The sequence below is a fragment of the Biomphalaria glabrata genome, chromosome 17 (genome assembly GCF_947242115.1).
Source record: "Biomphalaria glabrata chromosome 17, xgBioGlab47.1, whole genome shotgun sequence".
Lineage (NCBI taxonomy): Eukaryota > Metazoa > Mollusca > Gastropoda > Planorbidae > Biomphalaria > Biomphalaria glabrata.
The window spans coordinates 13,237,179-13,258,627 of record NC_074727.1 but is presented as its reverse complement, the minus strand read 5'-3'; the positions used below and the strand labels follow the sequence as shown (position 1 = coordinate 13,258,627).

General features: G+C 38.4%; 1 protein-coding gene across 2 annotated transcripts in view; it reads right to left on the bottom strand.

The window, feature by feature from the left end:
- The window catches only part of LOC106055553 (putative thiamine transporter SLC35F3), a 70,197-nt gene continuing 48,748 nt past the window's right edge, over window positions 1–21,449 (bottom strand). For both annotated transcript variants that reach the window (XM_056016342.1, XM_056016343.1), the window contains exons 3-9: window positions 15,069–15,360; window positions 5,978–6,200; window positions 4,806–4,931; window positions 3,713–3,779; window positions 2,463–2,585; window positions 1,237–1,326; window positions 1–827 (exon numbers count right to left, since the gene is read on the bottom strand). In XM_056016342.1, the coding sequence (XP_055872317.1) occupies window positions 613–827; window positions 1,237–1,326; window positions 2,463–2,585; window positions 3,713–3,779; window positions 4,806–4,931; window positions 5,978–6,200; window positions 15,069–15,360 (1,136 nt within the window). In that variant the 3' untranslated portion in view covers window positions 1–612. The remainder of the gene's footprint in view (window positions 828–1,236; window positions 1,327–2,462; window positions 2,586–3,712; window positions 3,780–4,805; window positions 4,932–5,977; window positions 6,201–15,068; window positions 15,361–21,449) is intronic.

Genomic DNA, 21,449 nt, shown 5'->3' with positions numbered 1-21,449 from the left:
GCATACATGCATAATTAATCAGTGACCTTCCCATGAGAGTGGAAATCTGTGGTTGGCAAGATATTGTTGTTGTGTGAACTTACTGTGCAAGAAATGCGTCATTGATGGAAAAACAAAGAACTGTTGGCAGATCTAGATAATGGTCACGTTGAGGCAGTGAAAGTTTTCCACCCTGTCAGTTATAATTGCAATTCAGTTCAATTCAGTTCTTCATTGAGGCATGTTAAAGTTGAGGCGACTTGTTTTCGGCTGAGGGGATAATTAGATTATTAAGTGAAACTCTGATTGACCAGTTACATTCACATTTCTACCAGCAGAGCTGGGTATCCTAAGAATCGTAAGCGTAGTCACTGCAGAACACGACTTGGTCTTAGCATTGGTTTTAGCCCCTGAGGATTTATCTGTTCAAAAAAAAAAAGAAGCTTTGTTTGTTCTTTAGAAATGACCCTACTCCTTGTTTTTAAATCCAACAACTTAAAGTATTTAAATGAATTCTCCGAAAACACATATCAGCAATACAGCTGTACTCAGTTGAATGAATTGACATTCATAATAAAACCAGTGTCTCTCAACATCAGATAATTAGCTAATATACTAGTCAACAATAAATCATCACATGTACGAGGTGCGGCTGAGGCGACCCCTGAGGGTCGTGCTGTTCCCAATAGTCTGCTGCTCAGTATCTCTGGGCTTGCTCCTAACGTGTTTACAGATGTACTCTTGCCAGTTTTCTGGCAGCAAAATTAGAACGACCCCTATGGTGATTAAAACAAGAGCAGCAATTTTCATTCCTGGGAATTCTTCTTCTTTCCACACTTTGTCTGCCACTGAAAATGTAAAAGGGAGATAATGACAAGAACTATTCTTACATTAGTATCTTTTTATTTCTGTGCCGGAGAGGTTGTCAACATTTTATAAAAGTAATTTTGATGGCAAATACTCAGATTGATAAAAATTTCAGTAAAACATAATTTTCTACAGGCAAATTTTAAATCAGAATCATTTATAACAAAATCTGTATGTGATGTGATGCATAAACATATTTGTCTCAGAGAATACAATATATTCCACGTTTCATGTAATTAAGAAAAAGTACTAAATCTTTAGACCTACATAGTTTGTAAGTAAAGCTATCTCTAAACACTTGACATATCTTTTTTTTTTCTCTAGAGAGTTAACATATTTTTATGTAAGACACTTAAATATTTGCAACTACAGAGAAAGCTATTCTGTTACCTGAGCAAATTGGAATGGCCAGCACTAACCCAAGGCCAATAAAAAACTGGTATGTCAGCTGTATAGCACATTCTTTTGTCCCCCAGTAAACTGTGCATAAATAAAAGAAAAAAAGATCATTTTCTTTTAAAAACAAAGCTTATATTAAGAGTAGTTGTATCAATTAATTTGGAGCAGTCAAATCGGTAATAGATCTAAAAACTAGACTAACAATAATAAATCTGTGCGTTTATAAATATTTTTAACAAATTTTTTTTTTGTTAAGTGCAATTAGCTTTCTCAATGTGCTAATGATCGTAACACTTGTCTAGAAAGGGTGGGGCGATATCTGTGTAAAGGTTACAGTGATCGATTTTTAAATGCATTTATAAAAAAAAGTTGGAACGACCTAAATTCAGACTTGAGGGCTCAAGCCTATTAAAGCCTTCTGTAGCTAACATACAAAGAACTGTGCCAGGGTAGTTCTCATGGAAATAGAAGGTTTGATAGCTATTTATTGTTAGTTTCAAACTTTAAAGCGGCCACCTATTTCTTTTTTTACACAGTTTAAAGGGGAGTAATTCAGATTATACTACCACTTCAATTAAGTACAAATTCTTTCCCTTGTTCAATACCAAACAAAATAATTAATTACCAATAGTTAATTAGCAATTCATCTAATTTTTAAAATGATTGCTTCTTGTGTTGTCAGGTGAAAGAAATAAGTGTGCAAATTTCACCTTGATCGAGATTGGGTGTGGGGGAAATGACGTGTACAAACATTTTACTAGACAGACAGAGTGAGTTGATAAACTTTGTTTTAAAAAAAGCTTTTTCTTTTGCGAATGAAATCAAAAGTGAAGCTAGTTCACATATTTACTCCCTTCCTCCTTTCACCCCACCCCCATGCTTTTAAGCTTTTCTGAAATAATTTATCCACAATTTCGGCCACATTTCACTAGACTATAATGTTTGGCTAACATGATGACATACAATTTTGTTCTCTTAAAAAATATTATTAATAATTATTATTGATAGTCTTTCTGGTTTAGCCTTAATTGTAAATGGAATTAATGCATTTGGTGTGTGTGATTGAATATATACCTATATATATATATATATATATATATATATATATATATATGTGTATGTATATGTGTGTGTGTGTGTGCGCGCGTGTGTGTGTGTGTGTGTGTGTATCATACATAAACGAGGCGTAAAATGGAAAAAAAAAAGCCACTGACTACCTGTTGCTAAGAAAGCGCTAGGAAGTATTGTTCCCCAAGGGAGAACACTCCAATCAATTTGCTCTGATCCCAGAAAATACAGCAACAACCACAAGGGCCATAACAACAACAAGGAAAGAAGTCCTGGGAATATAAATCTGATTAAAATATGCATTAATTGTAACTACAAACATTAGAACACGGACAGGATGGTTGTAGACATACTCAGTGATAAAATTAAGTCCATGCTTATAACTATATCGACTTTTTGCGAAATAGAAAGGGGGAGAGATCATGTCCACAAGACAATTGAAGCTAAAGCCATAACAATCTAAACAAATCAACAAGGACATTGCTACTTGTATAATAAATACGTATTTGTAAGTTATTCATAAGTAAAGATTGTCAGGAACTAGCTCAGATCTCCTGCAGGACGGCCTCTGGAAAGGTACAAACCCAGGACTATCGTGATGACCAGGGCCGGATTTACAGGAGGGACTACAGCCCCGGGGACTTAACAAGAAAGGGGCTCGACAAAAGAGATAAAAATATATCCGAATTTAATGTTTCATTAAAGAAACTTTTTTTCTAACATTTTTTTTAGCACTTTTACGGCTGTCAAAAAATGTCGTAATCAAGAAGTCTACGTTTCTAGCATGCTGGGAATGAGTAAATACAGCTCCGGATTCAGGACAGTGTCTGCCAAGGACCTTAACCTCCACAAGTTAAAAAAATATATACTATACACTTTTTAAAGCTAAAATATGCGTTTTAAATTTTGTTTAAAAGGAAAGTGAGATTAAATTTACAAGAACTCAATTTTATCCTTCTAAAATATAACGGGCACGACATGGCGTAAATTGTGCCGATGTGTCTAAAACTCAAAACTCTAAAATATAACATTTATATGGATATAACCATTCATAAGTGGATTTTTATTAACGCTTTCAAACTATTGTAACGGCCTCCACAAAATCCTGCCCCGGGGCCTCCACATACCAAAATCCGGCCTTGGTGATGACAGTCTGGAGAGCATACTCTACAAACATGTTATTACATAAAATATTGAATCTCAAATGTTTTCCCTTTATTCCTTTAAAGATGTCCATAAACATATTTAAAAAAAAATAATCTTTAAAGCATATTGTTTTTAGAATTATGTTTCCCCCTTGTTCCTTAAACAATATAATATTGTTACATCAGGTTGAGCTGGTAGTATGCCACCAATTAGCCCTCTAAATTATGTTTTCATTACCGATACTTATACTTACCAACAACAGAAACAAAGAACGCAGCCTGAGCACTCGTCGGATCACCTATAAATTTTTTATACAGAACCTGGTGAAATAAACAAAACAATAAGTTGCAATTGTGGATTTCATAATAGGCCTACTTAAACATATCCCTTATTTCCAGATATATCCCTTATTTGACAGACACAATTACCACAAAATTGTGAATTAAAATCTGGAAGATCTTATCAAGTTGCTCTTTTTTAGAAGTCCAGAGTATCAAGAGTCACATAAAAAACAACAACAACAACAACAAAACTGCTAAATTTTAAGGGTGTCAAAAAAATTCAATTAAAAGGCATGTGAACTCTACGGAACGGGATGAAAACATATTCTCATAAATAAACAAGGTTACAAAGACAGTTTGTGTGGAAACACAAACTCAAAATGGGCCCCCGAAGTGGTCCACCCAGGCAGGTAAAAACGCAGGTTTCAATATTTTCAGAAAGAACATCAGAATGAAATTATATCAAAGGCAAATGACAGAGAAGAATGGAGAAAGAAGGTTGACCGATCCTGTGTACTGCCCCAACGGTCCAGCAGACAAAGTGAAGTTAAAGTTAGACATGAACCTGGCCTAAATGATGTCTTATAATGATTATCTAATTGATCTAATTGTTTGTAAAGGGTCAATCTCTTATTCAAAGCCTAAAAAAATATTCCTTTAACTTAGTGTCCTGGTGATGTCTAGCTGCACTGTTGTTCATGCGATAATATGAAAAACTACTTATTAATTGTTGTTTTAAATTATGTTTCACTTTAATGCATATTAAAAAATCATGTTTCTTAGACCAACTGTTAACGAGCTGGGTGTCATGTCGCCAGCAGAACGACCAACCGCCTTTTCTTTCTTCAACTTAAGTCAGGTACCGATTAGAGTTGGGCGGGCTCAGGGGCACCCTAAAAATCCCGAAATTCAAAATGCCATTCTTCCCCTAGATTCGAACCCAGTACCCATGGTCCAGAAGCCAAGCTCTTAACCATGTGCTCCCAAATGAACAATTAGCATAAAATTTAGAAAAAAAACGGTTGAAAAGCAAAAGATATCCCTGAAAACATATAAAATACTTACACCATATACCGCAGCTCCAGCAGACGAGGCTACTCCCATGACGACTCCAAACATGGCAGAACTGCCAAAGCCATCTACATATGCAAATAACACAATCCCCGTTATAGAAAAAATCATGGCTAATATCTGTGGATAATAATAATAATAAAAAAAGGATTAACATTTTTAGTATCCTATCTTCTATCTTCTAGAATCTTGTTATAGGTTTTATTGTAACCTCATATTTCCCTTGAGTTTTGGAAAAACATTATTTGCTAATTGAAATGGACTATTAAATAAAAAAAATGTGTTAAGAAACTCCAAGAGGACAAAACAGATAGAGTATAAAACTAGTAAGTAATAATCTCAACCAAATTGTTCCCTAGATTTAAACTTGTAAATTAAAATGCCAAATGTTGATATACTTTATAACAAAAAGCATCTAATTATGGTAATTCTACAAACGCCCTTAGGGTAAAACTAAATACAAGATACAACAAGTCAACAAGGTTACAAAGATAGTTTGTGTGTAAACACTGATTCAGAATAGACCCTTGAAAAGGTCCACTCTCTGGCAGGTTTCAATATTTTCAACACGAATATCAGAAACTGTGAACTAAAAACTTTCACAACCACCACATTATCTCTGACAATACAAAAAGAAGAGAGGTGTACACACTGAAAGTTATGTCGATATTTTAATATTGAAACGTGCTCGTAATCTATACATGCAATTTTGGATATAAGGCAGTCCGTCAGGTCAGGTCCTTAACGCTACCTCGAAAATATTCTTTTTTTTTTTTAAAGTATTTTTATTTTACTAAAATATGCATATTAATTTTTTTCAAGAAGGAAAATGAGATAAATTTTACCACCACTCTTTGTCTTTCTTTAGATCCAAGTGTTATTAATAATAAGTGGATTTAATTAAAGCTTTCCACAGTGGCGTAGCTAAGAATTCGATATCATTTGGGGGCCCTGTTGGCTTGACCTCTTTGTGGGCCCCTGCATTTTGCGTAATATTTAATGTAAAAAACACTCATTTGCTCCCCCCCAGTGGTGGCCCGGGGGGATTTCCAATTTCTCCCTCCCTCCCCTCACCCTAGCTACGCCTCTGGCTTTCCAAACAGTATAGAGGCTTCCACAAATATCCTGCCTCCACTTGCTTCAATCCGGCCCTAACATCTACTTACTCTCAGAGCAATGAACTTCTCGAAGAGTACAATCCAAGACAGCAAGTAAACGAAGCTGTGATTGGCTGCAAAGAGTGCCGTGCAGTCTGCAGCGCCCAGCTTGTACATGGCGCGGATGTATGTGTGTGTGGTGAGTGCTGAGATCAAACAGAACATCAGGGACTTCCAGAGAAAGGGAATTTTGTGGAAGTCATCGCTGCCTTTGTACACGTTTAAACATTCTCTGTAGAGTAGAAACAATAATCAATCGATTAACCAGCATAAGGATTTCTAGTCTGGGTAAAATGTTCTGATCACTTATTAATACTACTTCTGTTTGTGAAGCTCGACTACATATCGTCTACAAGCGTGTACAGAACCCTGGTCATATGAGGGGTCAAGCTGTTTATGTGTTGGGTCAGACCGAAACTTAGGGAAGTCCTCGAATATATATTTTTGTATATAAATGCGTGGGTCACTAGAAAAAGAATTCAAAATAACTTTCAACTGAATGTCCTAGAATAACGAAATCATCTAAAAAGTCTTTTAGGAAAACTATAATAGGAAAACAATGCAAGAAATCGGGGTCATTGCTAGTAGAAATAAGTCAATATTCATTGTCAACTGTGTTCAATATTCATTGTCAACTGTGTTCAATATTCATTGTCAACTGTGTTCAATATTCATTGTCAACTGTGTTCAATATTCATTGTCAACTGTGTTCAATATTCATTGTCAACTGTGTTCAATATTCATTGTCAACTGTGTTCAATATTCATTGTCAACTGTGTTCAATATTCATTGTCAACTGTGTTCAATATTCATTGTCAACTGTGTTCAATATTCATTGTCAACTGTGTTCAATATTCATTGTCAACTGTGTTCAATATTCATTGTCAACTGTGTTCAATATTCATTGTCAACTGTGTTCAATATTCATTGTCAACTGTGTTCAATATTCATTGTCAACTGTGTTCAATATTCATTGTCAACTGTGTTCAATATTCATTGTCAACTGTGTTCAATATTCATTGTCAACTGTGTTCAATATTCATTGTCAACTGTGTTCAATATTCATTGTCAACTGTGTTCAATATTCATTGTCAACTGTGTTCAATATTCATTGTCAACTGTGTTCAATATTCATTGTCAACTGTGTTCAATATTCATTGTCAACTGTGTTCAATATTCATTGTCAACTGTGTTCAATATTCATTGTCAACTGTGTTCAATATTCATTGTCAACTGTGTTCAATATTCATTGTCAACTGTGTTCAATATTCATTGTCAACTGTGTTCAATATTCATTGTCAACTGTGTTAATTCAATAATAGTGATAACTTCTGCCAATCAGACTAATTTACTATTTATTTGAATTATTTCTAGGGATATGCGTTTGATGTAGCCTAAATATTGTTCATCGGTGAAGAGCTTTTTTTCCCCATTGGATTGAGCTAAAAGATATTGAGCTCCTCAACAAATTGCTTTCAACACTTGCGTTTCGTCAGTGTGTTTCTATATAAACACGTCCTAGCATGCAGGTGGTCCGTTACTTTAGAGACAGAAAATTTTTAAAAATCTGATGTGCCAACAACACCAGTCTCAAACAAAGCTGTGACACTGTTCGGCCACATTTTGTTTCAAATAAATAACAAGGCTCTGCACATTTTACATTCACATGAAATGAAAAAAAATAACTAATTTATTGACAGATTTAGAAAATCTTTTTTTCTGTTGTGAAACAGATGGTAATAGATTGTGAACTTATGCTTAAAAGCAAGCATTAGGGACTGTTAGGGCCTACAAGTCGATCTAGAATTCTAGATGTATGTGTTCCCAATGTCAGTAAATGCCAATTGTAATTGCGGTCTAGGAAATGGCTTCCAAAATATTTGGTTTAGCTGCTGTCATTAAAACGGTAACGGCTTTCAAACACTCCACATAAAGATTCTTCTAGTGGTGGGAAGAAACATTCTGGGCGAACCCCAAAAGTTCAAGATAATTCAAGTGTCAGAAATGTAAAAAAAAAAAAAAGAAGCTCTTTGACTAGACTATAACTAGCTAAATATATTTCAAAATAAAACAAACAAACAAAACAAATATTATAAAAGGGAAATCATACTCTCAATGCTGCAATAATTATCTTCCTTTTTCTTTATAAAGTAAAACTAATTAATTACCACTAATTACCAGTAATTGATTATTAATTCATGTGTTGCTCTCGACAGTTAAATCATTGTGCAGTTTCAAGTTGATCTCAGAATGTGAAGTGTGAGAAATCATGTGTACAAGATTTGTACCAGACAGAGTGAGCTGTAAGAACTGAGAAACATTGCGTTACTAAGGAACGGATCCATGTTGCCCAAACCACGTCTCCAAGGCTATAACCGGCCCATGTGCCATCCGGCCCATGTGCCATCCGGTCCCTGTGCCAACCGGCCCCTGTGCCAACCGGCCCCTGTGCCATCCGGTCCCTGTGCCATCCGGTCCCTAGAAACTGATCCCCACACTGCAGAATAAATCCGTCAAGACTCAGTTCGATTGGTCTCCACGATTGTTTTGCGCGGAGATAACAACCCTTGGTGTGTCGGAAATGTATAGGCTCCCACGCCGATAAGTGTTGGGCGGCTTCAGATAATACCTCTAATTTGAGTATATGAATGATTATCTGCCCTAACCTCTAATATGTTCATAGGAATGATTAACCCCAACCTCTAATATGATTATATGAAGGATTATCTCACCAAACTCTAGTATAATCATATGAAGGATTAACTCTTCAGCCTCTAATACGATTATAAGAACGATTATCTCCCCAAACTCTTAACGATTTTATGTGTGATTATCTCCACAACCTCCCTATAATATGATTACATGAATGATTAACTCCTCAACCTCTAATATGATCAAATGAATGATTATCGTCCCTACCCCACTTGATATATTGGTTTATTCTCTCCCTTGGGACAGCGAGACGACTGAAAAAGGTCAGCAGAAAATTGTAAACAATGAAAATAACTTCCTCGCTAAAAGCCAGTTTATCCGAGTGCATTATTTGAACAGCAATAAGCTCGCCCCCTTACTACTGTTTAATATGTCTCGATATGTCTATGACGTACTATTCTATGACGACCTAAACCGAAGATTTCAGGACATTCTTCACACGGATCATACCCGACTGCGGATTGAACATTGACTATATATTGTCTATGGTATTGAACTCTTTTTCTCGTGAATAACTCACCTCTTCTCAATCACAGATGCAGCTTACTGAAATGTCTAAAATGTGAATTTAAAAACAAACAAACAATGTTTGGAAAGGATCAGGGGCGGACTGGGTATCAGAATCGGCCCGGGCATTACCATATAAACCGGCCCACAAATGAATGGCGTCAGGGCGTTTTTCGGTGAAGGGGGGGATTTTTTCTACCCCCCTCTGCAATGTATATGTATGTAATTAATCTTCATTACATTCCGACTTTTCATTCTTTCGGGCGTTTTTGTTGAGCCTAGAGTAGGTTCTTCTTTTAATTAGTGGAAAGACAGTACACACCACCAAGAACAGCTAGGCTGTCAGCGCTCCCCCAGCTGGGTCCGAGGCTTCGCCCCAGATCCAAGCATTATTTCCGTTATTTTAAGCTTTAAAAAAATGCATATTCTGAGGTAGCTTATCTACAGTGCAATTAGCTTGCTACTCTTCCGCAAAAAATTCATAAACCAAATCTGCTATTCACTGCACTTAATAAATGGAGTCCAGAGACTGGTAGAAAATGGTAACTATAGTTTTGCTTTAGTTTTTGTATTGGAAAGGGGGGGGGATAACCACAAAACTCCTTTTGGCTACGCTTAGGAAATTCGGTGACTGTAGTTTACTTAAGTTGGCTGCACTGGGGCATTAAGTAAAGTTTCCTTTTCAGACTATGAGATCTGAGGCAAGTGATGATTTGAACCCCCCCCCTCCTCCCGGCTACGCCCATAGGTGTAAGCCTAATTCTCTTCAAAATATATATAGTTTGATAACTCATCGAAAACTGGATGTATGCTTGCGTAGGATTAAATAATGTATTTTATATTTTATTTTTTATTTTATTTTACATGCATGTAGTCTGAAAACTATAAACACTACAATAGCAGCCTTAATGAATTTGAAACTTTTTTGGTATTACTTATAGATTGCAGGCGCTTCTCCAAAAAATAAGATAGTTACGTCCTACGCATTGCATGTTGATCTGTGACTTAAAATATGCTAAGTCATTGGTTTTCCTGGCTGACTCAGGCAACCCATTCCATTAAAAGAAGAGAATGCAGAACGGTTAGAGAGGCACTTACAAGTACATTCTCAAAAACGCGAATTGTATATGAATATATCATGACCCTTTATTGAAAATATAAATCTCCTTTCATTAAATATAGATGTGACAGCGCTATAAGCCTATAAATTATTATAATTATTATAAGAATTTCCATCATTAATGACTTCATACTAAGCATAAGTTTGGCATTAATTATAATAGTAAAAAAGATATGATTTAGATCTAGATTTGTCTTTTTTAAATTAAATAATTTGTCTTCTGTCTTCTAAATCTTATGAATCACAGACCGTCCTTCAAAAGAGAAGTTATTCACGTCCGTTGCGTATTCTCGTGTCCTGGAGTGCGTGCTAGAATTGTTCAGTAGTGGGGACCTAGTGATTATGAGCCTAGTGTTCCGCCCGTCTTTCTTCTACCTGTCTGTCTGTTTTCCAACTGTCTGTCTGTCTTCTACCTGTCTGTCTGTTTTCCAACTGTCTGTCTGTCTTCTACCTGTCTGTCTTCTACCTGTCTGTCTGTCGTTCTGTTTGTCCTCTACCAATCTGTCTGAGTCTTCTACTGCCTGTGTGTCTTCTACCTGTCTGGCTGTGTCTTTAACAATCTGTCTTCTGCCTGTCTGTTTGTCTTCTACCTGTCTGTCTGTCTTCTGTCTGTCTGTCTTCTACCTGTCTGTCTTCTACCTGTCTGTCTTCTTCCTGTCTGTCTTCTGCCTGTCTGTCTGTCTGCTAAAGGTCTCTGTCTTCTTCCTGTCTGTCTTCTTCCTGTCTGTCTTCTTCCTGTCTGTCTTCTTCCTGTCTGTCTTCTACCTGTCTGTCTTCTTCCTGTCTGTCTTCTACCTGTCTGTCTTCTACCTGTCTGTCTTCTACCTGTCTGTCTTCTACCTGACAGTCTTCTTCCTGTCTGTCTTCTACCTGTCTGTCTTCTTCCTGTCTGTCTACTTCCTGTCTGTCTTCTACCTGTCTGTCTTCTACCTGTCTGTCTGTTTTCCAACTGTCTGTCTGTCTTCTACCTGTCTGTCTTCTACCTGTCTGTCTGTCGTTCTGTTTGTCCTCTACCAATCTGTCTGAGTCTTCTACTGCCTGTGTGTCTTCTACCTGTCTGGCTGTGTCTTTAACAATCTGTCTTCTGCCTGTCTGTTTGTCTTCTACCTGTCTGTCTGTCTTCTGTCTGTCTGTCTTCTACCTGTCTGTCTGTCTTCTGTCTGTCTGTCTTCTACCTGTCTGTCTTCTACCTGTCTGTCTGTCTTCTACCTGTCTGTCTTCTACCTGTCTGTCTTCTTCCTGTCTGTCTACTTCCTGTCTGTCTTCTACCTGTCTGTCTTCTACCTGTCTGTCTTCTATCTGTCTGTCTTCTACCTGTCTGTCTTCTTCCTGTCTGTCTTCTACCTGTCTGTCTGTTTTCCAACTGTCTGTCTGTCTTCTACCTGTCTGTCTTCTACCTGTCTGTCTGTTTTCCAACTGTCTGTCTGTCTTCAACCTGTCTGTCTTCTACCTGTCTGTCTGTTTTCCAACTGTCTGTCTGTCTTCTACCTGTCTGTCTTCTACCTGTCTGTCTGTCGTTCTGTTTGTCCTCTACCAATCTGTCTGAGTCTTCTACTGCCTGTGTGTCTTCTACCTGTCTGGCTGTGTCTTTAACAATCTGTCTTCTGCCTGTCTGTCTGTCTTCTACCTGTCTGTCTGTCTTCTACCTGTCTGTCTTCTACCTGTCTGTCTGTCTTCTACCTGTCTGTCTTCTACCTGTCTGTCTTCTTCCTGTATGTCTTCTACCTGTCTGTCTTCTTCCTGTATGTCTTCTACCTGTCTGTCTTCTTCCTGTCTGTCTTCTACCTGTCTGTCTTCTACCTGTCTGTCTTCTACCTGTCTGTCTTCTTCCTGTCTGTCTTCTACCTGTCTGTCTTCTACCTGTCTGTTTTCTTCCTGTCTGTCTTCTACCTGTCTGTCTTCTTCCTGTCTGTCTTCTACCTGTCTGTCTTCTTCATGTCTGTCTTCTTCCTGTCTGTCTTCTTCCTGTCTGTCTTCTTCCTCTGTCTTCTTCCTGTCTGTCTTCTTCCTGTCTGTCTTCTTCCTGTCTGTCTTCTTCCTGTCTGTCTTCTTCCTGTCTGTCTTCTACCTGTCTGTCTTCTTCCTGTCTGTCTTCTACCTGTCTGTCTTCTACCTGTCTGTCTGTTCAAATAACGGGCCTAGGATGTGGTATTGACGCATGCGTGGAACCCTAAGTTGTGGACGTGTTTTGCGTGCATGTGCATGGCCTGTCTGTTTTGTCTTATGACCGCTACGTCTAAATTGATGCATGTCGTTGTAGTCTATGGGTGGTGAGTGTCAGTGTGGCCCCCTCCCCCCTACACTTTACATTCATGTTTGGACTCAAATAGATTCACGAGAACCTCCGAGAAAACCTTCATGAAATAAAAATGCTTCAAATTAACATTCAATTTTTTTTCTGCACAACCCTATTGTTATTCATTTAGTGCGCACTATAGGCCAGGGCAGATATACATATACCATAGACAGGCCAAGAAAAAAAAGTTTATTGTTTGTTTTTAAAATTCTTATTGTAAAAGCAAAATACTTTTTTTTGTCTGTGAGGCTGTAACCGTAGTACAACGAAATCGGAGACTGTCGAGTGTCGACTTTCACCGGTGAATGTTAACGTGTACATAGTCGCTTGGTGTCTACAGTACTCTCTACATGACTCTCTACAGTACTCTCTACAGGAATATGAATGTTGGATAAGTTGTGGTACAGAGAGTCATTATGTTCATCCTAGATAGATCTTTGGTGATACATCTGTCACTTTCTGTGCTGTATTAATGAGTAGCCTATAATTATAACAAAGTCTACCAATACAGTATGTACGTTTTTAAATTAAGCATAAATCTCTATTGATAGATTAGAAAGTGTTGAGTAGAGAAGCCGAACCGAATTAACTTCTATATGTGACTATGTAGATCCTTTCATTGAGTATCGGATGGGGACAGCACTATAAGCCTATACATTATCAATGACTTCATACTAAACAAAAGTTTGCCATTAATTATAATAGTAAAAAAATGATTTAGATCTAGATTTGTCTTTTTAAAATTAATTTTTTTTTTTTTTTGTAAGCCTTAAGTGTAGTATTTTTAGATCGATGTTATTAAAATAAACAAAAAGGAAACTTACTTTTTCTGTACAAATCTCATATTGAGCTGTGAATAAGTTGAGTGGTTTGCAATTTCGTGGCTCTGTGTGTGTGTTAAAGTTGATTCCTATTAAGTAGGGGCCTAGTGTTAAAGAGCTTCTTCTTTTTCCTCGTTCTCATTGTTATGTTGGAACGTTCAGATGACAGACCAATACATGAGATGAACTGCGCGGTGGTTTCCAAATCAGGGAGCTCTCCATAGAGTTTCCTTTCTATTGGCGTGTTTTGGGGCCAGTGTATTGTACGGGCCTCATGGTAAAGTGAACAGTTTTGAAGGACATGTTGTCTCATTCTATTGTGTCCGGTCCTGAGTCGTAAGATTACAGTTTATAATAGGCATCATCTTTCTTGTGATTCGCATGAGAGCGTGTCCATTTCTCATTTATTTTATTTACTATTAGTTTCTTCATTTCTTCTGGATCGAGTGCAATTTAATTGTGAATTTGTTCTCCCACTCTTGGCGAGTGTGTCAGCCTTCTCTCTAGTTCTATACGTGTTGGTATCTGTTTTATCCGTTAAAGAGCTAATTGTCGCCCCAATTGTTTTTCTGCGTTATATCAATGTTTTCTAACTTAACCTCTCTCATCCCTCTTTTTCGTTAACTGCCAATGAAACGATCAAAAGACGGGGGAGGGAAGGCGCAAAAAACAAAAGGGAGTGTCATCAAACGTATATGCCGACCAGCAAAATAATTAGGCCAAACACAGCCTCAAAGACATCAAAGAAGTGTTGAAGTTAATGCCGCTCGTGCATAGCAAAAAGTACGGTCTAAAGTTTTGCAAATGATAATACGTAGGCTACAGTGTATAGTGAACATTTTTTTTTAAATTCTTGTTGAATTTCAAACAAAATTAGGAGTAATAAATAAATTTAAAAAAAAAAAGGAAACGTGTTCTGGCATCTGTGTCTCGCTGCTGTATTTTTTTTTAAGTTGTCTGCATTGAAATAAAATGATTTTTTCTTTGTTCGCGACCAAACCGGCCCATTTGGTACCGGCCCACCGGGCATTTGCCCGTTTGCCCATATAGCCAGTCCGCCCCTGAAAAGGATACTGCAAGTTCTGGTTACAAAAACATATTCTTGATTTTATATCCTGCAATATGGGTCATGGCACAGAGATTGCTGACTGCTTCCCCGTCTTCTTATTGGGTACCACGTGGGTTCAGTGACGTCACGAACCTCATCACAAATCAAAGAAACCAAACTAGAAATTAGTGCACGTTCTGCCGGGCATAAACACACTCATCAAAATCTCATCAACCTCATTCAAGTAGGCCTAATTAATTTGTACAAAATTAATTATTTAACAAAAGTTATAACCTCAGTGAACACTCCTTCGACAATATGTATTTTGTTAACTTTTATAACTAGTATACTTATACATTTATGTAGCTTTTCCACTTAGGGGTCCATGTGCTAATTTTGACAAAATGAAAACGTCACGTTTCCTTGACTCACATATTGTAACAGACGTCACCCCTGTTTCTTCATTAAACCAAAGTATTAGGCTTTATCTTGTCTTCTTCAACGAAACTTTATAATTTTGTTTGTTTTTTAAATGCACTTTTTTTTTGGTTGAATGAATGGAGTAAATTTATCTATTTCAAATGAAGAGCGCTTACCTAAATATTGCTTTGGCGGGTTCTGCTTTGGCAAGGCGGGCAAAACAAAGGTATGCTGGGAACATGATGATGGGGCAGATCATGAAGATATAGGTGATGGTGAATGGTGCTTTGATATCTGGCATCTCTGTGATGTTGTGGACCAGCTGACTGAAAGACACCCACGTGACGGCTATAATCATTGAGACAAACGTTCCAATCACGAGCTTGCTCTGCCGGTTGGACCAATCCCAGCGTGTTTTACTTTCCTGAGCGTCGTCAGCGTTGATAGGGGTATGTCCATTGGTGCTTTCTGATGAGCAAAAGAAAATGTGGTGTTTTCAAAGAAATCCTTTGGAACGTAGCAAATAAGTCTGTGTATTTTAAATAACTTTTATTTTTTTTACAATTTCTTATTTTAGCTTGAACCCACATCCCTCCATCCCCACCAAAAAAAAAAAAAAAGGGAAACTGGACGAGTATTTCGAAAACGGCTATGACGTTTTGTTTTCCCTAGAACTTTGACAGCAATTGGATATCTTTAAGCAAAGCAAATGGGCAACACAGTTTTATAAATCCAACAAATTCTCACAGTAAATACGAGGGCCTATTAATCTAGATCTTTTTTCTTTGCATAACGCTGTTTTGGGGAAAAGGGGGGGGGGGTGTTAATTTTTAAGAACGTGAAATTCTTACTCTTTTATTTCTTACCCTAGGTCTACTCCAGGAATAAGTTAAAACAAAAAGAGTAAAGTTCTCCTTTCAGACCTTGACGTTTATAAGACAGATGATGTCAAGGTCATCTGTTGTTTTTTTGTGGCCTACGGTTAACGAGGGTGTCATGTGGCCAGCACAACGACTCAGGAATAACTAACCAGTTTTCGAAATTTGTTACCACCAATAAAAAACAATTATTACAGCCTAGTCCAAACAACGCCCCGAAAGAAGAGGGGCGGGGCATTGGCGGTGGGCAGGGTTTGAACTAGTGACCATTGAGACGACAGTCTATAGAGCCAACCAAACGATGTGCCAAATAAACATATTCAAAAAGTGGGGGGGGGCGGTAGGAAAAGGAATATTCCCGGACCAAGAGTAGGTGTGCGGAGAAAGGCGATATAAAGTGAATTGTTTTAATGGAACGTTACAGATATCACAATTTACCATTCAAAAACGTATATTTGGGAAACGACGAAATGCGGGCTGTGTCATTGAACATTTTTAAAAAAAGAGGGGGGGGGGTTCCTGTCAGAAAATTATGTGAGAGTTCGGAAAGCTGTGAAAGTTTCAATAAAAAAACATGTAATAACTGGCGTAGCCGGTGTTGAAATGTAGCTAAATTATTAATAATTGAGAAAGAATCAAGTGTTTTGACATATTACTATCAACCTATAGACTACGTTACAGCTGCACAGCTATTTGTAGTCCTTATTTCTCTGGGATCTATTTGCGTAACTTTTTAAAGGCTTTGACTTGCCAGACAAAGTAACGTGTTAAAAAAAAAGCTTATATCCATTTTAGATCTATCTTCAAACTTCTTTTTGAGACTTGAGTTCCAGTCATTGAAAATAAATGTCAATACAATTTCATGCGAATGTAGAGAAAAGGAAATCCGAAACGGGTAAAAAAAAATTGCCCATAATCAATCTCCTGTTGATGCACATTAAATTGACAGAACCACGAAAAGGGCGGGCCCAGTGCATGTCGACTGAAGATGCAAGTCATAAAATATTGACCGGCGTGAGTTTGCTATAAAAAATAAAAGAAAGAAAATAGAGTTCGTGTAGACATAAACTCGTAGGCAGCCCGTTTGGGTCAGTAGCACTCACACATTTCGTAACAAGCAACCATACAGTTTACTAGCAATGCAATTTCAGATGATCAGAAAGTGACTTAAAAATCTTTTAAAAACGTTGACACGTCTGAGTATAGGATATACTAATATAATTAGAAACAAGATTACAAAGACAGTTTGTGTGGAAACACAAACTCAAAATCGGCCCCCGAAGTGGTCCACCCAGGCAGGCTTCAATATTTTCAGAAAGAATATCCAAATGAAATCGTATCAAAGACAAATGAGAGATAAGAATGGAGAAAGAAGATGGACAGATCTTGTGTAGTGCCCCAACGGTACTGCAGATCAAAGGATAGGTGCAAGTGAATGCAAAGTTAGATGTGAACCTGGCCTAATTAGTTCCCCTTATATCCCGTACAATTAAAAAAGACCGGTGCGCTTATCTCCCGTACAATTAAAAAAGACCGGTGCACTTATTTCCAGTACAATTCAAAAAGACCGGTGCACTTATTTCCAGTACAATTCAAAAAGACCGGTGCACTTATTTGCAGTACAATTCAAAAAGACCGGTGCACTTATTTCCAGTACAATTCAAAAAGACCGGTGCACTTATCTCCCGTACAATTAAAAAGTACTTATTTCCTATATGTTTCAGGTACTTGTGAACTCATGTTTTCAATCATCATCTTTCCTTAGTGTTCCTCATGGAACATAGGACATCAGTAAACACACGCCACTCTCCACTGTCTCCTGCTAGTTCCTCATGGAACATAGGACCTCAGTAAACACACGCCACTCTCCACTGTCTCCTGCTAGTTCCTCATGGAACATAGGACCTCAGTAAAAACACGTCACTCTCAACTGTCTCCTGCTAGTTCCTCATGGAACATAGGACCTCAGTAAACACACGCCACTCTCCACTGTCTCCTGCTAGTTCCTCATGGAACATAGGACCTCAGTAAACACACGCCACTCTCCACTCTCTCCTGCTAGTTCCTCATGGAACATAGGACCTCAGTAAAAACACGTCACTCTCCACTGTCTCCTGCTAGTTCCTCATGGAACATAGGACCTCAGTAAAAACACGTCACTCTCAACTGTCTCCTGCTAGTTCCTCATGGAACATAGGACCTCAGTAAAAACACGTCACTCTCCACTGTCTCCTGCTAGTTCCTCATGGAACATAGGACCTCGGTAAAAACACGTCACTCTCAACTGTCTCCTGCTAGTTCCTCATGGAACATAGGGCCTCAGTAAACACACGCCACTCTCCACTGTCTCCTGCTAGTTCCTCATGGAACATAGGACCTCAGTAAAAACACGTCACTCTCCACTGTCTCCTGCTAGTTCCTCATGGAACATAGGACCTCAGTAAAAACACGTCACTCTCAACTGTCTCCTGCTAGTTCCTCATGGAACATAGGACCTCAGTAAAAACACGTCACTCTCAACTGTCTCCTGCTAGTTCCTCATGGAACATAGGACCTCAGTAAACACACGCCACTCTCCACTGTCTCCTGCTAGTTCCTCATGGAACATAGGACCTCAGTAAAAAAAAACTCTCCACTGTCTCCTGCTAGTTCCTCATGGAACATAGGACCTCAGTAAACACACGCCACTCTCCACTGTCTCCTGCTAGTTCCTCATGGAACATAGGACCTCAGTAAACACACGCCACTCTCCACTGTCTCCTGCTAGTTCCTCATGGAACATAGGACCTCAGTAAAAAAAAACTCTCCACTGTCTCCTGCTAGTTCCTCATGGAACATAGGACCTCAGTAAACACACGCCACTCTCCACTGTCTCCTGCTAGTTCCTCATGGAACATAGGACCTCAGTAAAAAAAAAAACTCTCCACTGTCTCCTGCTAGTTCCTCATGGAACATAGGACCTCAGTAAACACACGCCACTCTCCACTGTCTCCTGCTAGTTCCTCATGGAACATAGGACCTCAGTAAAAAAAAACTCTCCACTGTCTCCTGCTAGTTCCTCATGGAACATAGGACCTCAGTAAAAAAAAAACTCTCCACTGTCTCCTGCTAGTTCCTCATGGAACATAGGACCTCAGTAAACACACGCCACTCTCCACTGTCTCCTGCTAGTTCCTCATGGAACATAGGATCTTAGTAAAAACACGTCACTCTCCACTGTCTCCTCTAGTTCCTCATGGAACATAGGACCTCAGTAAAAACACGTGACTCTCCACTGTCTCCTGCTAGTTTTTTTAATGGCTTCCCAGCTCTTTCCTGTCCTCTCGGCTTCATCTAGTCCACTGCGTTCTTTTTGGTCTTCCTCTACCTGTTGTGCCTTGGGGGTTCCATTCTAAGGTCTGTCTAGCTGTGTTGTTGGTATCTTTTCTAAAGGTGTGACCAATCCATCTCCACTTTCTCTCTAAAATTTGTATATCAATAACTATTGTATTTTTTTGAGGACTTAACGTGACAGGCAGTCTAAAAAAAAATATCTAAATCCTACGGGGACCGCTGAAACAAAACCAACAACAAAAAAAAAAAAACAACGGATGTTTGCAATCCTGGGCTGAAATGTTTGATCAACAAAGCATAAATCAAACGTAGCCGGAAGTCAGAAATCTGTAGGCATCTAATAAGGTAATAAGAGTGAGAGAGAAATAGGAGGAAGATAGGAGGAAGATAGAGCCAAAGGGAAAGGGGTGTGTGGGGGGGGGGTAGTCGGAAAAACGAGTGGGCTCTGGACACCATTCCTCCCGTATTCGCCAATGTGGCGTCGAAAACTTATTTTTTTAATTTAAACTGACCTTAATCTAGCGAACAAGCGAAATATAAAATACTTTAAAAAACAACAACAAACGAAGCTTATGAAAGGGGAATAACTCTACATTTACAACTATATATCTCAATAATGTAGAATTTATTTCCCTTTATCCATTTCAAACAATAATTAGTTACCAATAATTACACAACAAACTTAATGCCCAAATCTAATGGTCCAAAATAACTCTTGTTCTTGGCATAACAATACGTTGGAACACAATACACACATATAAAACTCACGTATGTATCTTTCTGTTAAAGACAAAATATAATAAACATATATAATACGACTAGTACCTTCCACGCCAAAATTACCATACCAAAACGGCCATTGCAAAAAAAAAATAATAATAAAAAAGGACTGTACCAAAAACGTCATGCTAGGTCTCCACGGGACTCAAATAAAATAAATAAGAAACAAAAAGTTACAAAAAAAAAAACAACAACAACGAAATTGAAAGGGAAGTTAGAAACGAAATAAAATACAATAAGAATAAAATGAAAGAAAAAAAAAACATTGAAAAGAAAAAAAAACGAGAAAAAAAAACAACCAACAGTCTAAGATATGAAACTTTAGACAAAAAGAATATTTTATTAGTTTTACAGCTTGGCGTGATTTTAGACTCGGTAGTCATGGAAACGCCGGTAACCTTTAACCTTCTTTTCCAGTCAGTGACCGTATGACGTGAAGGGAGATAAATCGGCTACTATTATTGTTTAGCAAGCAGACGTAATTTGAAGAGCGGGGACTGAGCTGCGTTTCTGTTAGAGCGACGACCTTGACCTGTCTTTTCCTTTCGCCAAAACATGATAAATAAATACAAGTTTTGACCTCGCAGACGTGCGTTCAGAGATTTAACGATTTTTACGACCTACCCTGAACTTCCTGAGGGTCGGCAGGGGATGACGGCGCATACTCGAGACCAAACGTAATTGAAGGCCTCAACACTGACTCGCGACGTTGCAACCTGTGGGCAGTGGAGAGCAATAGTTCGTTACCACGTCGTACAAACCTGTGACGTGCTATCGTGGTAACGACATATTGGTCTCCACTGCCCACAGGTGGCGACGAACCAGGTCAGTGTTCAGGCTTCAAAGACGATAGGTCTCGGCATATCAAAGGGAAGGCAATCATCTGCGACACTCATTTGCACACACACACATGCTGTGCGATCATGTCACTGGCGCCTGAACCCCTTCACACCTCTACATTCACCAATCCCATTGTCTGTCGGACCGTTGAGGCACCACACAAGATCTGTTGACCGTCTTTCTCCATTCCTCTCTGTATTTTGACTTGGATTTAATATCTTTCAATGGCAGGCCCGTCCATTCTTTTATGTTGTCTTCACATCGCTTTCTCTCTTTGTCTCTTCTTTTTCTTGGTACTGTTCCACGAAGGAAGGTCTTTGCAAGCCCTGAGGACCTTGTGATATGGCATAGAGTTTTAGTTGGTTTTTTTTTGACAGTAGTTAGCAGGTGATCGTTGGGTCTAATCGCTGAACTAATCCTGTCTCTAATCTCTTCGTTTGTGTTGCGGTTTTTGTATGTGACATCTTGGATCTCTCTGTAGCCTCTCAATTCCATTGCTAGGATCCTCCTCTCTAGTTCTGCAGTCAGCGTCCAAAATTCGCAAGCCTATAAGAATGTGGCCATGACCAGGAAGCGCAAGAGTCTGATTTTAGTGTCTATGGTGATGCCTTTGTCTTTACTGGCATCTGATAGAAGATTTAAGTTGTTATTTTGAAGTTGACTGCTACGGTTATTGGGGAAAGATTTTAAACTGCTTGTAGTGCTTGGTGCTACCAGATGCACTGA